Raw genomic sequence first — 20,952 nt, forward strand, 5'->3', positions numbered from 1 at the left:
GTCAAAGAGAAGCTAAAAAGAAATGATCCAGCACATCAGTAAATAAGTACTAGTAGAACCCCCAAATTCCCATTCTTAATTGTGTCCTTGTCCATGTCAGCCTTGCTCAAGACTAACAAATTTTTTTAATTACTGAAAACTTTACTGTCATTTTCCAATAAATCCCCCCCTTCCCCAACCATCCCTTGTAACATAAAAGTACAGTCAAGTAAAACTAATCAACACATTTGGTCATGTTTGAGAAAAGCATTTCTCATGTTTGTTTTTTTAATCTCTGACAAACACTGAGTTATCAGGAAGCATGTTGACTGAAGTTATTTTCATGGTCTAGTAGGACATGTTTGACAGGAGGACTGTTTTTTAAAATTGTAAGAAAACCCATTGTGATTGTAATTAAAAGACAATGGAAGCATTCAGTGTCCAAGCTAAGCTTGGAGGGAGTAGTGAGAAAGAACAGAACGCATCCATTTGGGGTGATGGGGGGTGCGGTGTGAGGTGCGTGCTGAGATAGAGCAGAGGGAAAGGTAGGTGAAAAGCGGGCCCCCAGAGAGAGCAAGAATTTGACAAAAGTATTTGGATGTTGAGAAGGTGGAGAGCTGGAAGGCACCTTTTGAGGCTCACCAGATGAGGTGGGGTGACTGTTTCAGGCCACACCGCTGGTATCTGAGGTAGATCCTACGTTCTCATCCTGACACACCACCTCTGGACTGGGTTGGCTGGAAGAGCCATGACAGATAAGGCTGGAACCCCTCCAGGGTTCTTAGGTGCCAGGACACAGTGCCAGGAAGTCATCTCCGTTCAGTGCATGTCTCTGGGCAAGGTACAGCCACTCTGAAAGGAGAGGGGATATCAAAGGCAAGTCTAGGCAGATGGAGGAAGAAGGAAAGAACTTGGTGGTGGGGATAGCCAAGGAAGGAGTTTGTGCTCAGGCTTCTTTAAATTCAGAACATTCATTACCTTCATGGACTGTGTTTTTAGCTCCTGCCCAGTCTGCAGACATTTGTTCCCAGGTTGTTCCTTACAACTACAAAAGGTCTGTTGCTTTTGATGTATATAGAACCACTCTGTCCACTCTGTCTCTATAACAATGCATGGGAGGTTTGTGGAGTCTGCATTGGGAGCCTCAAGGTATTGACTAACACTGACTTGGGCACAGCAGCTGACCTTGCAGTGCCCCAGGCAGGCTATGGTGGGCTGCCCCAGTCTTGTCTCCTGCCGGGGAGCTTATGAAGGCCGCATGGAGGGGGGGGTGTACCGGGGTGCACCAGGCTGCACTGGTGGAGGGACTTTTCTCACTGGAGTTCTTTATGTAGAATAAAAATTTGGAATGGTAATATTTCCTTGATAGGTTGTTGTGATAATAAAATGAAATGTCTTGTAAAACATTTTGCAGACTTAATGTTTTCTTGATGTTATATTATCCTCTTATTACTCTTTTCTGTTTTTTCTTTCATTCCTCCCTCCTTTCCTTTCCTTTTAAAAAATGTAGCAACTTAGTTGAGCTGAAGGCCCTGGGGCATTGCCAATTCTCTTCACATCACATGTGAGGCCTGAAAAGACCTGGGATCTCCACATGAATTAAATTTGAGAAAAGAAAACAGAATCCTTGCCATTCCTGAGCCTAATCCTAACCCAAAGCTTTCAGTGCTGTTTGGTGGTTTCACAAATGCCCTCATTCCCAACTCCCAGAGCCTCTGCCTTCTGGTTTATGTGCCAGATTGGCATCTCTTTGAAAGCTATTTTGTGGCCTTAACAGGCTTGTTTCTGTTGGATTTTTGCACATCCTTCTAGCATTCTGGGCATGTCCCACCAAGGACAGCTTTCTTTTACTACTCCCTTGAAAAATTACATTAGCGTGGCTTTGTGTTGATCAGATAAAATAATGTTTCTAAAGCACTTATAGCCAGGCTGAGATAAAGGATCTGTTACAGGGTTTCAGACCATCCATCCTGCTAACTCCTGCATTGTCCCCTTTTCTGTTAATTAAAACCCCTTTCTCCCACAGGCGTGGCAGTGCCAGTTAGCAGTCAGAATGTCAGGAGAATTTTTCTGTGGGCTGGGAGTGTTTGTATGGAAGTTGGTGAGAGGACATCAACAACTTCCTCACAAGGACAGTATAGATTATCCCGTTTAATGAATGCCTCTGTACAGTTGACTCACTTTCTGCAAAAAGACACAAATCAGAACAGCCATTAGTGAGGATAAACGTGTCCCCAAAAAATAACTGGCAGAGAAAAGGAAGCTTTAGGTTAGTGGTCCAAGGCCCCATTGTTAATTTCTCCTGTAGCTTTCTAAATTGGCTTTTGTGTCTCCTTGATCTCCTTCTTTCCCTATAATCTCAAACTCATTAAGCCTTCCAAGTACAGCACAAACCATTCTGTGCATCAGTAGGCATTTAGTCCTCATCTTGTCCAGCTCCATCCTTTTAATGGTGAATAAGTCCTGAGAGCCTGAGCCTTTGCTTAGGGTCTCAGGTGAGACAAGACATGAGGATTCTGAGACAGGCCAGCCTTCAGCCAGTATACCCCATAGTGCCCCTCTAGACTTCACACATTGTCCACAATTACTTGATGTTTGTTTTCCCATGGGCTGTTTTAAGGGGCTGCTAAAAATTTGGAATTGAACTTGCCTATAGGTAGGTATTCTGCTTCATGTATGTTTTTTGGAACATTAGCCAACACCAAAGGTTCTCCGAGTTTGATGGGAGAGAATGGAAAGGGAACTCTGGACCATTCTCTGAAGAGCTAACACTTGGTGCTCTTCGGTAAAAAAGGTCTGCCCTTTGGAGGAAAAGGCTAGGAAGGGATGAACCTGACTTAATCCTATTGTAGTTAGCTTATGCAGAGAAAGCAGACTGCCAGGTGGCAAAGGAGGCAGTGTCCTAAGCCTCAGAACCGGCCCGTGGGCAAAGAGGTATAGAGGATTACCACATTTGATTCTTCAGGATTTCTGGCCAGGGTTAGGATTTGAAGCTGTTACTTAAGATTAGGCACCACCACCCTGCTGACTGTACCTCTGTTCTTCCCATCATGATTGTGGTAGAGAGAACTAAGCTAATTCTCAGGGTACAGATCCATTCTAAAATAGGGGTTACCCAAAGGAGAGATCAGTGCCTGAGCCATCTGCTTCAGAGAGGACAGGCCTTGGAACCTGGGCTTGGAGGAGAGGACTGTCTTTCCTGACCTTCAGGCCCTCCCTGCTTAGAATGTTTCCAAGGAAGTTTAGAGGTGGAAAGAACCTTAAAAATGATTGAATCCAACCCCTTTGAGTAACTGGTCCCAAAATGTCTTCTTCCCCAAACCTGAGTCCTTACCCTTGAACCCATGCCTTGTTGGGTTTTTCCCCATTTTAATTTTCCCATGCTGTGGGAGACCAGGGGTGCTTTCAGTGTCTCATCTTTGAAAACAGTCCCAAGTCTTGATTAGCTCACATGCTCATTTTTTAGCATATATCCCCAAGCTCCCATACGATATTAAATCTGGAAGGTGGCAAGATAGAGAATTTCAAACTTAAGAATTTTGCTTTGAGTTGGGAAAGTTTGTTTGAGAGGAATGATCTATGCAAATAGATCACCTTTCAAAGAAGAGATAAGACTTTTTCCTTTAGCCAAAGAGAATATTTGTGTGTTTTTGATGTTTTAATATTTACAAAGCTCTGATATTCTTTAAAATGCTATTTGTTTTTTAAAATAAACAGTGGGGGCAGTGTCCACATAGTCCTTATCTCTATTACATTGTGTTTAGGTTGGAGAAAATTAATTCTATATTCCTAAATTCCTATCACACAGCAGGATCCTGAGTGAATGGGTATTTCATATATTTGTGGGTTCTATGGAAACTGACTGAAAGGCTTTTATATCTACCTATGGTAGGTAAAGTCTGAAGAACATGAGGTGCCTGTAAGAAGTGATCCCATCTTTGCAATTTAAAAAATCCCATGGAAACATTCCAGCTCAGGGATTAGTGAAGGAAACATGGTCACTTGGAGGCATGGATTTACAAGCTTTTGTCCCTCTGGTGGTTTGAGGTCTTACAAGAACCCTGTGGTGGCCATGAATAGTGTGTGAATGTGATTGACTGGGAATTATTGAACTAAAATCAGCTTCCATCAGTCAGCACGTGAACATCATTCCCTGCTTCCCCATAAGTCAAGCAAAAATAATAGGATTTAAGTCTGAATTGATTGGGAACATTTCACATAGGAACATGACCAAAGGTAGATCGTGAAAATGGGCCTCTATTCTACAAGGTAACAGTTAATGTGAGAATGTGAGAAATCCAGCCCTAGGTCAGTAGTGTGTTGTTAACATGCAACTGTTGTATATGGAACGTACAACATCCAAAACAACAATATTGGGAGTCTTACAGGCTTTGGTTGCAAGGAAACTGATAGTGGTTGCTTAAAACTCTGACCCACCAAGGAAGGAAGACGGGGCATGTAAACCTACATGCTCTTCTCTAAGCTCCTCAGAATTCCTTGACCATAGTTTGATTTACACACACCCTTACCATGCATAAGGAAGCCATCCATGTGGCTTTGGATGTCTTTGTGATTCTGATTTGACCTCTGTGATCTGTACTATTGGCGGCCAGCTTACTTCCCATGCCTCTGATGGAATCTGTACAGTGCCTATAACATAACGGCTCCCTCCAGTTTGACGTTGTTGTGCCATCATGACAGGGCAAACTAGCTATGTGGCCCCTGTTTTCACTAAGTTATATGTGCAACATGTTGTGATTAGATAACTGTCATTTCCCAAAGAACTTATACTATTGGGACAATTTTATTTCCTAGCAATTTCCACCTCTGTGCTTCTTGTCGTTCATCCACATTCAAATCCAAATCCATTTTAATTGCCCTAATGTCTAACCTATCAAATAGAAATAGAAAGCCATTAATCTGTATTATAAGTATATTAATTTTTTTTGTTTTGTGATATGGTATTGCATTTTTTTTAAGGTTTTTATTTCTTTTGTTAAAATTTCAGTTACATTCAAATCTGATTTGGGGACACTTGCCACAGGTGACTTGTGGGCCATGTGTTTGACACGTGGTCCAACCCATGCAGAAAGAGATTCTATTGGCATCTAGCTAAATTATGTCTACAACATTCCCATGTTCTACTGATGTGGTCAGAAAGGAAATGAGATTAATCCTGACTACACTTGATGCTTGATGAAGCCATGGAGGCTTTTATGATTTTTGCCTCTGTTCTAGTAATAGCATGTTTCCCAAAGTCCCTTCTGGCTCTAAAGCCTATGACCCAATGAACATGTTATTGAGAATCCAATCAGATTAACTGGCCAAGAAGTATTTATTAAGGGTTACTGTGTGCCAAATTCTGTGGTAAGCACTAGGGATACAAATAAAGGCAAAATACAGTCTCTGCCGAGGGGAAACAATACAAATAAATCTAGTAGTGTGAATGGAAGTTTTCAGAGAAGGGGAATTGTGTAGAAAAAGTGGATCTGACTTTATAGTTTGCAAATTCCACATTTAGAAACATCTTGTTTAGTTCATTTCTTAGTACTGTTAGAAAGGAGGTGAAATGTTAGTCCTGAAACTCAAATCCAGCTTTGAGTCTTTTGACTTGCAAGTTCAGTGTTCTATACCACCCTGTGATCCTTTTCTTTAAATAGTGGCAAGGACAGCTGGGCTTCCAATTGGAAAGAATGTGACTGAGAAAAGGTAACATTTTACTCCAGTACAGAATTATTTTTTTTTTTTTTGGACATTTTCCACTTGACCAAGGTGCTTTTTAAAATGTAATATTTGTTGTTTTTAAACAGAAATGTCTTCTACTTCAAGTTACTTTCAGTAAAAGTATCTTATTGGGTTTCTGAACCCAATGTACCAAGCACATTTCCTCCCCAGCAGTTAGAAAATCTGGCATTTATGAGTCTGTTACTATTAAACCCTGATGTTTCCTTATTGCCTAGGGCTGTCCTTTCCTGGTTTTGATTTTGATATGAGTCACTATTCAATTCAGAACTTGTTAAAAGTACAGCAGCCCCACCAGTGGCACAGTGTCAGAAAATGACATAAAGAAGACAGTGGACCTCCCTGTGACATCTCCTGTGGGTTTTCTAAACTGCACCTTATGTGGCAAAAACTGATTTCCTCCCTCAGGTATATTTCCTGTGCCATATTGCTGAATTTCACCTTGAGTTGGCAGTTACCGTGTATCATTTTAAATGTCTTGAGTCTTTTCACCTCATATCTCCAAGGGAGTTGAGAATCCAATTCTCCTGGATCTTAATCCAGTACCTTTCCTCATAGTAATTTATAGATCATGGGATCACAGAGTAGGAAGGGACTTTGGAGGTCTCCAAGAATAGCCCCCTCCTTGTACAGAACAGAAAATTCCAGTGACAGCCTCCCCCTGAAATCACTTCTGGGCACCACAATTCCAAAGAACACTGGGAATCTAGAGTGTCCAATGGTAGAGACCCAAGGCCAATTGTCAAAAATTGTTTGAAGGCCCTGGGACCTGGAGAAGACAAGACAAGACTCCATTATGGGTCAGACTTAGCCCCAAAGAGCAGACCTGACTAAGGTTAGTTAAGTAAGTTCTGCAGCTACTGGCTCTTGCCTCTGCTCTCCTACAAGTGCCCTCTCTTTTCCATGCTTTTTCCCGTCCCTAAACTATACCTCCACAGCCAGAGCTTGGGCAATCCAGATTCAAAACTGGCAAGTCTAGTTCAATTAGAAGATGGAAAACAAATTAAGAGAAAGCACCCATTATCAGCAAATATGGCTCTTTGGTGAATGGATGTTCTGGGGCAACCATCTGTGGATGGGATTGTGATAGAAATGAATGTGGATCCAGTGAAGCTGGTTTCCTTTACTCCCTCTAGACCAGAGGTTCTCAAACTATGTCCCGCGGTCCAGATGCAGCCCGCTGAGGATGTTTATGTGGTCCGCCGGGTTATGGCAAATGGGCTGAGGGGCAGAGACAGAGTGTGAGTTTTTGTTTTTACTATAGTCTGGCCCTCCAACAGTCTGAGGGACAGTGAACTGGCCCCCGGTTTTTAAAAAGTTTGAGGACCACTGCTCTAGATTCATTCTAAGCTTCAGGTTTTTTGTTTGTTTGTTTGTTTGTTTGTTTTTTTAATCTGTAAAAGGAGGGGATTTATATGAAACCTTAAGGTCCCTCTCAGCTCTATGATCCTTTGCTCAAAAAAAAAAGGTCATTCTGGTTTAGGTCTATTAAGGGAAGGGGGAGGGTGTGTCCAAGGACTTTGATGATAGAAAAAAATAGGCTTTCTGAGTAGAGGCCATGAATGTGATTATCTTTGGCTCCTTGGCATCCTTGCCTTCTTGTATTGGTGGCCTCCTATGAGTCTGTCTTCATTTGGGGGAATTTTGATTCCCTAACATAGTTAGAAGAGGCCTGGAGTCTGATTGCATGGCTTTCAATCCTACCTCCTTATGAATCATTCCACTTTGAGGAGATTCAGATTCCAGAGGGACCCAGGACATCTGAACTCTGTGACTTTCTCATGCTTCTTCTCACTGCCAGCTGGGATGATGGGATGGGAAAAAAATACCTACTTAAAGTGGAGGTCCAAGGGCATGCTTTAGGGACTCCTTGATGGCCCCTTTGGTTAGTTAAGGGGACACGGGATCTCTCTGGGCATAGAACATTAAGGACCTGGTTTGAATCCAGCTTCTGCTATCTAGTACTGTAGGATGGAACCTCTGGGCCTTTTCTCTTCATTTGGAAAAATGAGGTACTTCCAAGAGCTGCCCTACCACCCCGGCTCCTTTGTCTGCAGTGTTCTGGGAGTGGGACAGCTTATTGGGACTCTCTCCTTGTGTATTGGCCAGGAGTGAACATCATGGGGCAGGGGGAGGCCTACAGGATCAGTTGGCTGGTCTGAAGAGGGGGTGGCAGCAAAGTTATTGGGACGTGGCTGCGATCCCCTGCCTCCATCAACTCCAGACCGCTGCTAAGCCCACTTACTGAGGGAGCAGAGCTCACAATAACACTCCCATTAGAGCCTGGGCAATGTCAGTTCTTATTCAGGGGTGAGGCATCTAACATAGACATGAGCCATAGACATCTAAAAAAGGCGAGGAAAAGTCACATAGAGAACACGTTGCCAGTTACGTTCTGTCCCCTTATTAAATGCCTGTCATGGGCAGAACCCAACTAGGAGCCTGGGAAGGGAAGTCATTGCGTAGCCCAGCTTATTGACATAAGGCATGGGGGGAACAGTCGGAACTAAGAACACAGGTTGCCCTGCAGCACCGCAGGTGCCCAGTGAGGCAAGAGGTCTGGCTGGGCACCAGATAGTGGCAAGTGGCCTCTGTTGCCCTTGGAGTAGATATAGCCCTAGGATCTCATGCAGTATCGTGCCTGCACTTGTGTAAGTTGAGAACACATAGCCAGCAGACAGCCAGGAACGGGCAATCCTTTGGAACTTGGAAGGAGAATTCAACCAGACAATATTTCTCCCCCTTCCTGCAAGGGCTGATAGAATTGGGATTTTTGTGTGGTTTGGGTTGAATTCTGCTTGTCTCTTTTCTCATTTAAGAGACCATTTACAGTGACCTAAGGATCAGCCCCTAATATTGATTGAATAATTTGGGCAAATCATTTTCCCTTCTTGGACTTGTTACCTCATCTGAGGTATTGGGACCAGGAGGGTATTTTTTCAGTTCCTACGTAGCCTATTTTGAAATAGCAGATGTGCCAGCCTATTCCTGTGAAGAGTTCATTATTTCCTAAGTCTTTTTGGTAAAAGGGAAATGTGGGAGGAAATGTAGGTAACACCTTTAGGCTAACTACATGATAGACCTGTGTTTTAATGTAGTCCAAAGCACTGTCTTGAAACTGTCTTGAAATATATTGCCTCCCATCTGGGTTCAAAGAGTATTTTAGATTTAAAGCTAAAAACGATGACAGGATGCCCCAGAAGTCTTAGCGCAGTTTCCAGCTTTAGTTTAAGCTTACAAGGCTGGTGAGCCAGTCCCATGGAAGTTACACTAAAACCCTTAGGACACACTGTATCTAAACCATCCCCAACTAATCCCACAACAGGGACAGAGGAACAGAGTGGCAATCCAGCAAGCATTTACAAAGGCCAAATGAAAACCAGGCTCTCATCTCACAGAGCTTAGGTGGAAGCAACCTAGAGCCAGAAAGTTCTGGCAGGATGGTGTGAGGAAGAAGGACTGTTAAGAGTTAGGGGTTTCAGAACTGTAAAAATCTCACAGCGAGTTAAGTGAGACATGAGCTGAGCCTTGAAGGACCTGGGGGGGGGGCCTATGCAAAGATGCCTGTGGGGGGTCAAGGGGCAGGATGGAGAGCATCCAAAGGCAGGCCGAAGCCAAACTGGGGAATGCTTGAAAGTCAAACCAGACAGGCAATATACAGTAAACCTCTTATCTTGTCCTTCAGCACCCCTGTGGTATAAGTTGGGAGGAAATTCTCCCTATTTTATAGGGAAGAAATTTAAGCCCTCACTCGAGGTCACTTCTACAAATTAGAAGTTAGTATCCTCAGCCTAGTTCTCTGCTCTGAATACTACTGCCTTTTACAGAGGAATAACTGAAATTCTGGGAGCTCTTTTGTTATTCCTTGGGGAACCCTTTTTGGAAGTGGGTGCTTTTTCATACTCCCTTTAAACTGAAGCTGTTACTTTTTGCTCAGGATCAAGAAGTCAATGCTCATGGAGATGGATGGAAACAAATGGGAAATATGATTAGATCTCTAAATCATTTGAGTGATAGAAGAAATTTTTCTCTGGAAAGATGGGATTTAAATTCTGGCTATTTCTCTTCACCCGAATCTCACTTTGCTCATCTGTAAAATGGAATAACAAAACCTCTCAAAGTTGGTGAGAGGTTTACCTTCTCTTGTTCAGCCCAGACCTAAATTACTCAGGCTTCCTCCCCAATCACTGTCACTATGCTAAACATTCATCTGCACAGAGTTAGAAGCTACAGAAATGATAGCAATTGAAGCAGACACTGAATCCCCTGCCTAGGCTGATTCCCCCAGAGTTCTGAATTTGCAGCCTGCCTCACCAAAAAACAAACTGAAAAAGACAGAGAGCTTCTTGATGACCGTTTGACCAAGTATGTCTCCTGATAGTCTCGGTACAGTTTCCTGTTTTGACAAAAAGTGCCCAGTATTTTAAAAAAATGCAAATGGCAGGTCTGAGTCTGTGTCCTAAAAATAGCCAGAAAACCCCAATAGGGCTTTGCTGATGACTTGAAACCTTTAGGAATAGCCTTCATTTTTCTCTTCTTCATCAGCTTGCTTCAACCTTTTAATATATATATTTTAAACAGCACATGCCATTAATAATTAGCCACATCATAGAAAGGGGAAAAGGTTGACTGCCTGAAATCCTGCCATCATTCAAAGAGGCTAGTGTTGGCCTTTTTCTTTGTCTCTTGTGTCCCCCAAGAGCACTCTGGAGTCTTTTGATAGGATGGTTTTTGTCTACTGCATTGTTGTGGTATGCAGCTTAAATCAACAGTGAAACAACCCCTTAGTTCCCCAGCTTGCCTGCTGGCCTTTGCCTCCACCTCTAAAATGGGATGTGGTCGTCGTCCCCCTCCCCCCCACCTCATTTTGTGCTAAGGTTGCTCTTAGCAGTGGAAAATTGGGAGTGGCAAAAGAAAGGAGAGGAGTCCACTCATTTTTGAACTTCAGAAAGCTTCACATGACAAGGCAGGGAGGTCCTGAGAACTGCAGGGGAGGAGGAGAGCGTCTTGGCTACGATGACTGGGACTACAGACTCCTAAGACTTAGAGTTAGAATGCAGCTCCCTTTCCAGATAAGGAAACCGAGGCGCGTGGAAAACATGTGATTTCTTCAGCAAAGCCAGGCCCAGAGCTTGGTTTTCCTGACTCCCATTTCCCTCTCTTTGTTCTGCATCACCCTGGGCCAGCCACTCTTGTGTAAGCGAATGGTCATAGCTCATCCCATGCTTAGTCAGTTGTGGCCTGCTGGGGTGGTCACTGGGTTCTTTTTGCATAATCCAGCTTGAAATTTAGTTGTTCTATCACATAGAACAGACTCATTTTTAGGGAACAGCAAATCAGCCTTCTGGGTTGTGAAGATTTCATGGACCAAGACTTTGGATGTATGCTCCTAACTTTGTTGGCCTGTATTTTGACCCCTGGGCAGGACAGCTTCACCTCCAGAAAGTCACTGATTTGTTCTATATTGTCCTGCTGAGGAGGCTATCAGGGTTCACTGGACAGATGCTCTTTATTTAAGAGCTGCCCAGCTTGATACATTCAGAGATGGAGGTGCCAGGTGTCTTAGTGCCATGTAGGCTATCTGCAAAATGAGAGGCTAGACCAGAGATTCTCTAAGGTCCCCACGCTGCTCATGTAAGACATGGGACAACAACCTCCTCAATCAGCCAAACCCTGATAGTGTTTCAGTTCAGAGAGCTGTGGGAAATGTGAGAAATGGGAAAGGGGCTCTCTGCTGGGGGCTGATGGTCAGAGCTGGCTGGTCTGTGTTTGAGAAGTAAAGCCAGTGACTGAATTTTCTCAGTTTTGGTTATCTTAAACTATACATAAGTGCCATGAGATTATTCTGTTGCAGTTATTGGGGAAACCCTTCCTTTGGAGAGAATTATGTCTCTTCCTGAAATAGCAGCCTGGGGCAGGGCTAAATCTTGCAGTAATGAGCCATGCTGTTTTCTAGAACTCTGGGATAGTGGAAAGCCCATTGGTGCCTGAGGAAAAGTCCTTTACTCACCTTAACTTGGGCTTTGGGTGTGCCTTGGGAAACCACTGAACTTGGAGTTGGAGGTCTTAGTCCAGCTCCAGTGAATACCAAGAGTGTGAATGAATATTTTTGCAATCTCCCTTTATTCATCCGAGTGCCAGCATTTATATACCTTTTAGGCTAGTTGTTAAAATATTACTAACTACCTTCAGGTGACATCATATACCTTCCAGGGTTAATGCACAATCCATATTTTGACACTTCAATATCCACCTTAACTATCAGTAACAAGGTACTTGTCAATGCAGAATTGTAAATATTTGTGATATTTATCAGTACCAAAATACTTGTGGAAACTGTAGTAAATAACAGAAATGATCATACCAATGTATTTACCTCAAGTATGTCCTTAATTCAATGCTAAGGGGTAAATAATATAGTAAATGCCTTGTTCCTGACCCATGCATTCCACATAAAGATTATCCTAAATTTATCAAGTATGTCTTTATAATTCATTGTCAGGGAGATGCTGAACCAATAGTTTGAATGGCTCACTCTAACAGAGAGTAGGTCTCAAGTATCTGGAACTGGCTCTTGTTGTTTGGACTTATTCAATACTGGCCCTCTACATACCCTTTCCCCTGCCCTTCCCTCCCCTACCACATGTAGCTCAGGGGAGCTAGTCTCACTCCTGACTCTTGGTAAATATCGGTTTGCCACTGTTTGTAAACCAGACTTTATTAGTGAGTTAGCACAAATTCATGTGGATATATCTGGCTGGTTTTGGCTCTGCTTTATCTTAGCCACCTTGTCATCTGCTTGCAAAAATATGTCCCTACTCTCCTCCTCCAACCCCCTCCCCCCTTTATTTCCATTACTTGGTCATTTCAGCAACTCTGTTCTCCATTCCCCCTCCCCCACTTGTCTAGACAGATCCCCTCCTGGATGCTTCTCCCTGATATGTTGTTTCACCCTCAGAATGCCCTCCTTAAGGGCAGGGACTGTTTAGGTTTTCTTTTTACATAGAATTTGGCACATAGGGAGCACTTCTAGTTTTTACAACAGTATAACATTGCACCGGCCGGAAAATAAACAGCAACATAGAATGGAAAGATGCAAATTTTACCAGAAGTTCCGAGTCTTTGTAGAGCAGAGACAAGAAAACTTTGGGTCAAGGATGACCCAGAATCAGTTATACATTTCTGTGTAAGAGCACAAGATTTTTGACAATTGGTGATTTGGCAAAGAGATGGTCTTGATTTCTGTTGTACTTTTTCCATCTAATGAGAAGCTAGAAGCTGTTTAGGGGAGTAGAATTGTTACTGTTTGGAAAGAAATAGTCTCAATAGACTCATCATTGGATTGGCAGGAGGGGTGGAAGGACATTGGACATCTGAGACTGGTGACATGGGGTAGCTGTCCCCTCGTGCCAGGTTACCATGATTGCCAGTCACCTTGAGATCAGCACAGGCTCTTCCTTGTATGGCAGAACCGAGGAGGAGATTGGATGTCACCCTAACAGAGGTCTTGCCACAAATCAGGTAGACCGACCCTTGTTAGGATGTCTGATTGAGCAAAATATATATTCTTGGGCTCAGCTCCTGCTTGTATCTAGCTGAAGTGACTTGAGGTTTGGACTTTGACAGATAAAAGTGAGGCAGTATCTTCATGAAACAGGATGTGGATAAGGAGTTTTTATTTAAACAAAAAAAAGTTATAAAATTACATGTGGGCATTAGGGAGGAGGCACAGTCCAGTTTGTTCACTTATCCACATTCAACCCCAGGAGAGTCCAGGGTGACTTTTTTTAATCTCTGTGTTCCAGCTGTCACATTTTATCTAGAAGCGTGGGTTTGGGGAAATCCTGAGAGATACAGTCCCCTTTGGATCGGCTGTGCTGTTGCACTGAATTCTGGGACCTGTAGTTTCTGGGGGTCCAGACTTACTATAGCGGCAGTATGAATGAATGATGCAATATTTGTCCCATCTTGCCATGTGAGTGACTGAATGCCTTTCCTGAGTAAAATATTCAGGGAAATTTGAGACAGTCTGTAAGGGAAGACGCATCAGCACTGTCAGGCTAGAAAAAGAATCTCACCTCATTTCCTCTGAACCTTTATGTCTAGAAATGTTGGCTAAAACTGTACTCATCCCCCTCCTGATGAGGAGAAATGACCCCAGCACCATGATGGTCAGAAAAAATACAGCAATACTTTTTTAAAGAAGTATTAGCATTTTGAGGTGGAAGTCTAAGGGAATTTTTTTTTTTTCTTCAGCCTTTTTCTTTCCTTCTCCTTTTATAGAGGAGCAGAAATTGGCTGGAGCTTGTCACTTCTGCCCAAGTGTGACAGCCACGTTTCCTGGAAGGTGCTTTGGTCAGTCCTCGGAGGGAGCTCTGGAAAAGTCCCACAAGTGCCTGTTCTGACAGGAAACTGGTGCTGCTTTCTGGTGCCCAGATGATCTTACACTTTTAAACAATTACCAGGGTCTTTTTCCTTTCCTCATTAGCCCTTCCTGTGAGAGCCCTTGTGACAGAGAAGTGGGACTGCACCTGAAGCTGCAGATCTGTAGTGTGAGATGGAGGCGGGGGAGCAGCCTTTCCTTTGTGGTTAGAACAGAGCCCTGGATTTGCAGGGAGAACCGAGGTTTGGGTCCTGACCTTCCAACAGAGCATTTGGACGGGAAGGAGCCTCTAGAATTAAGCAAAATTACAAACTCTCCAGTGCTTACTACCTGTGTGACCTTAAGCTGTTTTTAATGAGCATTTATTGACACTTTTATGCACTGTGGGAGACACAGAAGGAACCCAGAGAACCTCTGGCCACAGAAGGCTGCGTTCTGCTTAGAATTCACAAAGACTTCTGGAGCCTACTGAGCAGGACTTGTGTGCAGAGGTGGGGGTGGGGACGGCCCCGAGGCAGGATTTGAGGCAGAATTGAGTGCTGTTGGGGCCCTTGAGGAGGGGGCAGGGGGCAGGGGGTGGGGACTCTGGAGGTGGGGATGGAATGCCTCGTTTTTCCCACAGCCAGGAGCTTGGCTGGAATGTGGAGGGGGTGCCGTAGGTCGGCCCTGGCAGAGGAGCTTGGGTTTTGTCCTAGAGGCAACAGGGAGACCATTGAAGGCTTCTTGAAGGAACATCAGGCCTGTCTGTGCCTGGGTGAGGCTAGAGTCCAGAGGGGACCGAAGCTGAAGTGGTGTGGCGGCCTTGGCTGCTAGGGGGTGCCGCAGTGCATGGGGGTCTGGCTTGTCTTCCCGAGATCGCATCTGGCTGTGAGACCCCCCCGCCAGTCACTTCTCTCTGGTTGTCTCAGTTTCCCCATCTGTCAGATGAGCTGATGGAGGAAATGGCCAGCCTCCCCGGTATCTGCCAGTAGTTCTTTAGAGATTGAGCAGAGGGCACTTTTCCTGCAGGGAGGAGAGCTGAAGAGAACGGCCCCTGGAATTGGAGGGGGGGGAGCACAAAGGGGGAGAAAAGGATGAGCAACTCTGAAGGACAGTTCTAGTGTAATGATGTGATGGGAAGCCTGATTTTTACTTTTTTTTTTCCTTTTCTTTTCTTTCTTTCTTTCTTTCTTTTTTTTTTTTTTTTTTGAGGCAGTTGGGGTTAAGTGACTTGCCCAAGATCACACAACTGGGAAGTGTTAAGTGTAACCAGAGGCCAGATTTGAACTCAGGTCCTCCAGACTTCAGGCCTGGTACTGAGCCACCTAGTTGCCCTCCTGATTTTTACATTTCAGTAGAATCGCATAGCCAATGAGAGAGAAGGGAGACATGGGGTCAATTCAAAGTAAAAGTTTTTAAATTGTCGACTTATTAAAGTTATAATCCACAAAACTCCTATGTCTTTCTACCTATACCTCCCTAATCTAGACAATTTTGAACCCAAGTGTTCAGATTTTCTTGCATTTATTTGTAGTGAATTTCATACTAAATTTATCTAAAGTCAATAGTTTCTCTCCTCTCCTCTCCTCTCCTCTCCTCTCCTCTCCTCTCCTCTCCTCTCCTCTCCTCTCCTCTCCTCCCCTCCCCTCCCCTCCCCTCCCCTCCCCTCCCCTCCCTCTCCCTCTCCCTCTCCCTCTCCCTCTCCCTCTCCCTCTCCCTCTCCCTCTCCCTCTCCCTCTCCCTCTCCCTCTCCCTCTCCCTCTCCCTCTCCCTCTCCCTCTCCCTCTCCCTCTCCCTCTCCCTCTCCCTCTCCCTCTCCCTCTCCCTCTCCCTCTCCCTCTCCCTCTCCCTCTCCCTCTCCCTCTCCCTCTCCCTCTCCCTCTCCCTCTCCCTCTCCCTCTCCCTCTCCCTCTCCCTCTCCCTCTCCCTCTCCCTCTCCCTCTCCCTCTCCCTCTCCCTCTCCCTCTCCCTCTCCTCTCCTCCCTCTCCTCTCCTCCCTCTTCCTCTCTTTCCCTCTCCTCCTCTCTTCCCCCTCATTGGATTTAGACTTAATAAGCATTTGCTCTGTACTCCTATGTAGTTGATTACCCAAAAAAGGGAGAGTGAGGTTAGTTTACTATGACAGGTTCTTGACATAGTCACGTTGGCTCTTTGTGATCATTCCTTCCTTCACTAGATATTAGTTAATTGTAATAGTTTTAGAATTTGGCTATTCGGTGAAACCAGGACCATTGACCAATGGAGTTGGCAGATTTCCCGTCCTCCCTTTTCTGATATTTGGACCATTTTCCCCTTCCTGATCCTGAAGCCCTTGTCCCATCCTTTCTAATCTTCTGAGGTCACTGACAAGGCCTTAGCAATCCCATCTGGATGGTTCTTTGAGTACCTTTAGGGTTCATCAGGGACTGGACAGCATGTTATGTTCTCTTACTATCTCTCTATTTATCTTGGATTTCAGCTCCCAAGTAGCCATTTGAGTTGTGACCTTTTCTGTCCAGAGATGATTACTCTCTCAGTTGGACAGCTTGGCCTTCTCTCTGTTATCATAAGCCCTCCCGTGCCAAGCAGGTGTGCTCACTGTGGCTTCCCCTTTTCCCTCCAGCCCCGGAATACTCTGAGCTTGACTTAGCCCTCTGGCCTTGGTTGGGCCTCTGTTAGGCTCTGGGCAGGGGACCTGGCTCGGTAGTTGGGAGTCAGGAGTGGCCCTAGGAGAAGTCCGAAGGGCCGTACCAGGCTGGTGGTTGCAGGGGTGGAGAGAGGAGTGAGACGGGCAAAAAACCAGCCCTTCTGGAGGGGCCATGACCAGTCTTGTGGCACTCCTTTGAGGTGATACCAGCTTATTGCCAGCATGGTAGGGGCAGGAAGGGCTAGGTTTGGCTGGTTTTTTGTTTTTTTTTTTACACCAAAGACTGTTATTGCTGCAGTAGAAACTAATCTTTTTTTTTGTTTGTTTGTTTCTATTCTCCCCTTCCCCAGTGTTACTCACAGCGGTGAATTGTTACAGTGTGAAGGCAGCCACACGGGTCCAAGATGCATTTGCTGCTGCAAAACTGCTGGCTTTGGCTTTGATCATTCTCCTTGGCTTCATTCAAATCGGAAAGGGTAAATACAGTTCCAGTTTTATGTATTCTTTTCTCTTTCTTACATCCCCACAGTATCATATGTCATTCTCCTTACTCCCCTCCCCCCACCTCTCCCGTGCTCCCCTTTCTCCCTCTTCCAGCCCTCTCAGAGCCATTCCAAGGACAGAATTCACCACTGCTCTTTAAAAAACGAAGATGTGCACAATGTCCTTTTAGTTTCTTCTAGAACAGCAATAAAGTATAGATGGGGGCATGAACATGTTTAATTCAAATTCATAAAAAAAATTTTAATTGAATAATTGAGTTTTGTTTTTGTGCTCTCAAGGAGCTATTTTCTAAAGAGGAAGAGAGCATGTTCACAGATAAGTCTGAAAAAAGATGATGGTGGAAGACTTCCAGGTAGTTCCAGAAAACCCTTTCAGCTTTTTCCCTGGGAACAAAGAAGGAAAGGCAGTGATGAAAAATGACAATTGGACCTGGGTTGGAGGCAGATTGTATAAGGCTTTAGAGGCCAGGCTGCTGAGGCACTTGCCATATATTTATATACATTCAGTGGTCCCAAACTGGAGGGGCTTCCCTCCTTACTGGCAGTACCAGGGAAAAGGCCTGTGGTAACTTAGAAAAGAACAAGATCGCTGGGTTTCAGGGTGGCTTCATGGAGGGGCTGATCCTTGCAGAACAGGTGAGATTCAAATAGGGATGAAGGAGAAGTGAGGACATTGTGGCAAGGGCTTTGACCCAGACCAAACCCTGAGATAACAATAATTCTTCCTTTCATTTAGACTTTAAGGTTTACAAAGCACATTTGTCCAAGTATGCCCTGGGAACACAGTAGGTTTTTGTACTTGAGACACTTATCAGTAGAGAAAGCTGAAAATGTCTGGGCAGCTGGGGCTGGTTTTGGATGTTGGGGAGTCCATGCTGTCCTGGATGGAGGAAGCTGGGGGTGGGGTGGAACGTGAATGATGATCCATTCCCATCAACTTGCTCCCAGTGACTGGGCCTGTTTGCCTTTGAGTGACACTAGCAGGGAGACCACCTGGAGAACACCTCCAAGTCCACCTCCAAGTCCAATGGTTTCTCCTTGTGGAAATCTTGGTTTGAAAAATGTGATGGTCAGCACTGACCCCTTGTCATCTGAGCAGATCAACACCAGGTGAAAGCCTCCATGGAAAAGAAACATTATTTTTGAGTACATGATAGGTTTTTGTAGAAAAAACTGCTGGGCTTGCCTCCTCCCCTGTGTTAATTATTGCCCAACCTTATAGAAAAATTGCAGTTCCTACAGAATTCTCCTTCGAAGGTTTCTGAAATGTCTTCTTTTTGCCCCAGATGTTGAAAGTTGTGTCCCCCTTTCTTTATTCTTAGTCTTTTATATATTCCCTGTATTGCTCATTCAACTCTTTGCCCCTTCACAAGCTGAATTTTTGTCTTTAATCAGCTAGAGAATCTAAAAATCTACTCAGGCAGAGTGAAGTACAAGTCTATTGTATTTGCTAACTATACCTTGCACATAGAAGAACTTGACCCGCAGGATGACCTTCTCTGGGCCTGAACCTCTCTGTTCTCTTTGGCCTCTTCCTTCTAAGTCCAAACTGAAAAGAGCCTTAAAACCTTTGCCTGCACCTTAGCCCTGGAGAGCTCACCTCTTCTCCCCCACAGGGCTGAATCCCAGGACTCCTTAGTCCAGGCTAAGGGATACACTCTTCTAGTCTTTAGGACATCTTTAGCCAGGTATAATTTGAATGCATGTCTGAATTGTCTCTTAGTGGGAGACTCAGCAGGTCTCGCTGGCACAAGTACCATTCCTCTCTGACCAGTGTCCTCCCAGAAATGATCTGGCTTTTCAGCCTGGCTTTGTTTTTGTATTTTAGGACAAACTAAAGTATTTGTGGAACTCTGTATTACACATTTGCAACAAAAGAACAACCAAAAGCAGCTTTTCCCCTTTTCCACCCAGAGGCCTTTTATTTCATCATTTTGTTTAATTCTTCTCTTGTATGAAGTATAGACTAGTTTGCCTAGAACAGGGAGTTCAGTTTGGAAGAGGTAGGAGATCATGGTTGGGTCTAAGAGACCCTCTTCCCATTTGTCTTCATAGCATATAGATGGCAAAGGATCTGTGACTAAAAGCTTTTTTTCACCCCCATTTTAAGTGGAGGGTCACTCATCCATGGTCTTTTTGACCCTTTTCTGTGAATATTAAATAGCTTCCTGTTCATAAATTGTAGGTTCCAGCTAATATACTTTCATAGCATTTACTCTTCAATATTTGCAGTAAAGAGTACCCGAATGGCTACTGTCCTTCTGCAATCCAGTGGCAGCGTCCCAGCCACCCGGGCCCTTTGCCAGCCTTTCTGTAGTTGATACCCAGGACTGCTGACTTAGGGTACAAGGGGTGGTGGAGGAGGAGGAGCTCTTTTGCCCTCTAAGCATGTGAGTGAGAATGGACACTACAACGATTCTGTTCCCATGCAAGGGAGGCAGGATTGGTGGGTTGTGGTTTTATGTGTATGTGTTGTTCAGTCCTGGTTGGTTTTAGGACAAAAAGGTCTATCACAGGAATAGTCATTGTGGCCTGGGCTCACTGAACCTGACCACTGCCTGGTCACCATTGTTGTAGGAAACCGCGTGCCAAGTCGAACATACTTCACTAACTTGGCCGGCCTTGAGCTCCAAGGAGGTGGAAGGGGTGCTTAGTTCCCATGACATTTTGTTTCGTGGGTGAGTGAAGTTAAATAGCTTTCCTTGGTATTGGTCTTTTCTCATTTCTTGCTTTTGTCCTCTTTCTGGGTTAGTGCCCCTACCCCCAAGTTTGTATTTAAATGGACCATAAGCAGAACTAAGAGTTTTACTGGCTACATTGTAACTTCTCAAGACTACTTTCTCTGAGATCCAAAGACAGGCAGAAATTTGTTCTTAATCTCCTCTTGTCCCACCATTAGGGACCTCAGTGTTAGCTCTCTCTAGTTCGTCCCTTGGGAATGAATTTCTAGACTCCTGCCCATGGCCTTGCCCACTAGAGATGTTTGAGAATTGTACAAGTGTGGGTCTTTCATCACTAAGTTAAAACTGTTTCATTTCATCGTGGGTTCCGTCCAGCTTTCAACCAAGGATACCATGCTTTTATATCTCATTTGTGTTGTTGTTGTTGTTTTAGGAAAGCTTTAAAGTTTTCTAGTAAAAGAAGGCCTTTTTCTCTAAGTTCCATCTCCAACTGATTTTATAATCAATTTTGGAGTGTTAGAGTAGAAGGAAAACCTAAGTCTAAATTCCAGAGCGTGACCAAAAACAACAAACAAAAAAAAAACCTGGTCTCAGATGAGTAAATGGAAGCCCAGAGATGAAGTGTCCTGGCCAAGATTGTAAAGCTTACCAGTGTAAGGGAACAGGATCATTCCACAGCCACTCATAGCACTGCCACAGAGGCCTCCTTCTTCCCTGACCGTTGGCTCTTCCAAGCTATTTCAGAAATAACTGGCGCATCATACCATAGTGAATTACTGGTGGCACTAGGGCAAAAATGAAGGTCGCTGTTCTTTCTAGCAGCAGCCCTAGGCTGCCCTGGGAGGGCCCTTTGTTGACCTCAAGCTAAGCTCTTGTATGCCTTCAGTAACATGGCAGCTTCTCAGAGTATTACTCGTCTTTGTGTCATTTAGTCCAATCAGCTTCCTCCGAGGCTTGGAGAGGAACTGGCCCCAGGCCAGAGTATTCTGTAGCTTTGCACTCTATCATTGTCCACGCTGGCTGGCATGTGTCAGTGCTGGTGAGTTTTCCTAACGTGAG

The 20,952-nt window shown here is 44.5% G+C and overlaps 1 protein-coding gene across 1 annotated transcript in view; it reads left to right on the forward strand.

The window, feature by feature from the left end:
- The window catches only part of SLC7A5 (solute carrier family 7 member 5), a 45,610-nt gene that overhangs the window by 3,235 nt on the left and 21,423 nt on the right, over window positions 1-20,952 (forward strand). The window contains exon 2 of the mRNA XM_074286251.1: window positions 17,060-17,185. Coding sequence (XP_074142352.1) covers window positions 17,060-17,185 — 126 coding nt within the window. The remainder of the gene's footprint in view (window positions 1-17,059; window positions 17,186-20,952) is intronic.

Source organism: Sminthopsis crassicaudata, chromosome 2, assembly GCF_048593235.1.
Source record: "Sminthopsis crassicaudata isolate SCR6 chromosome 2, ASM4859323v1, whole genome shotgun sequence".
In the NCBI taxonomy this organism is placed as follows: domain Eukaryota; kingdom Metazoa; phylum Chordata; class Mammalia; order Dasyuromorphia; family Dasyuridae; genus Sminthopsis; species Sminthopsis crassicaudata.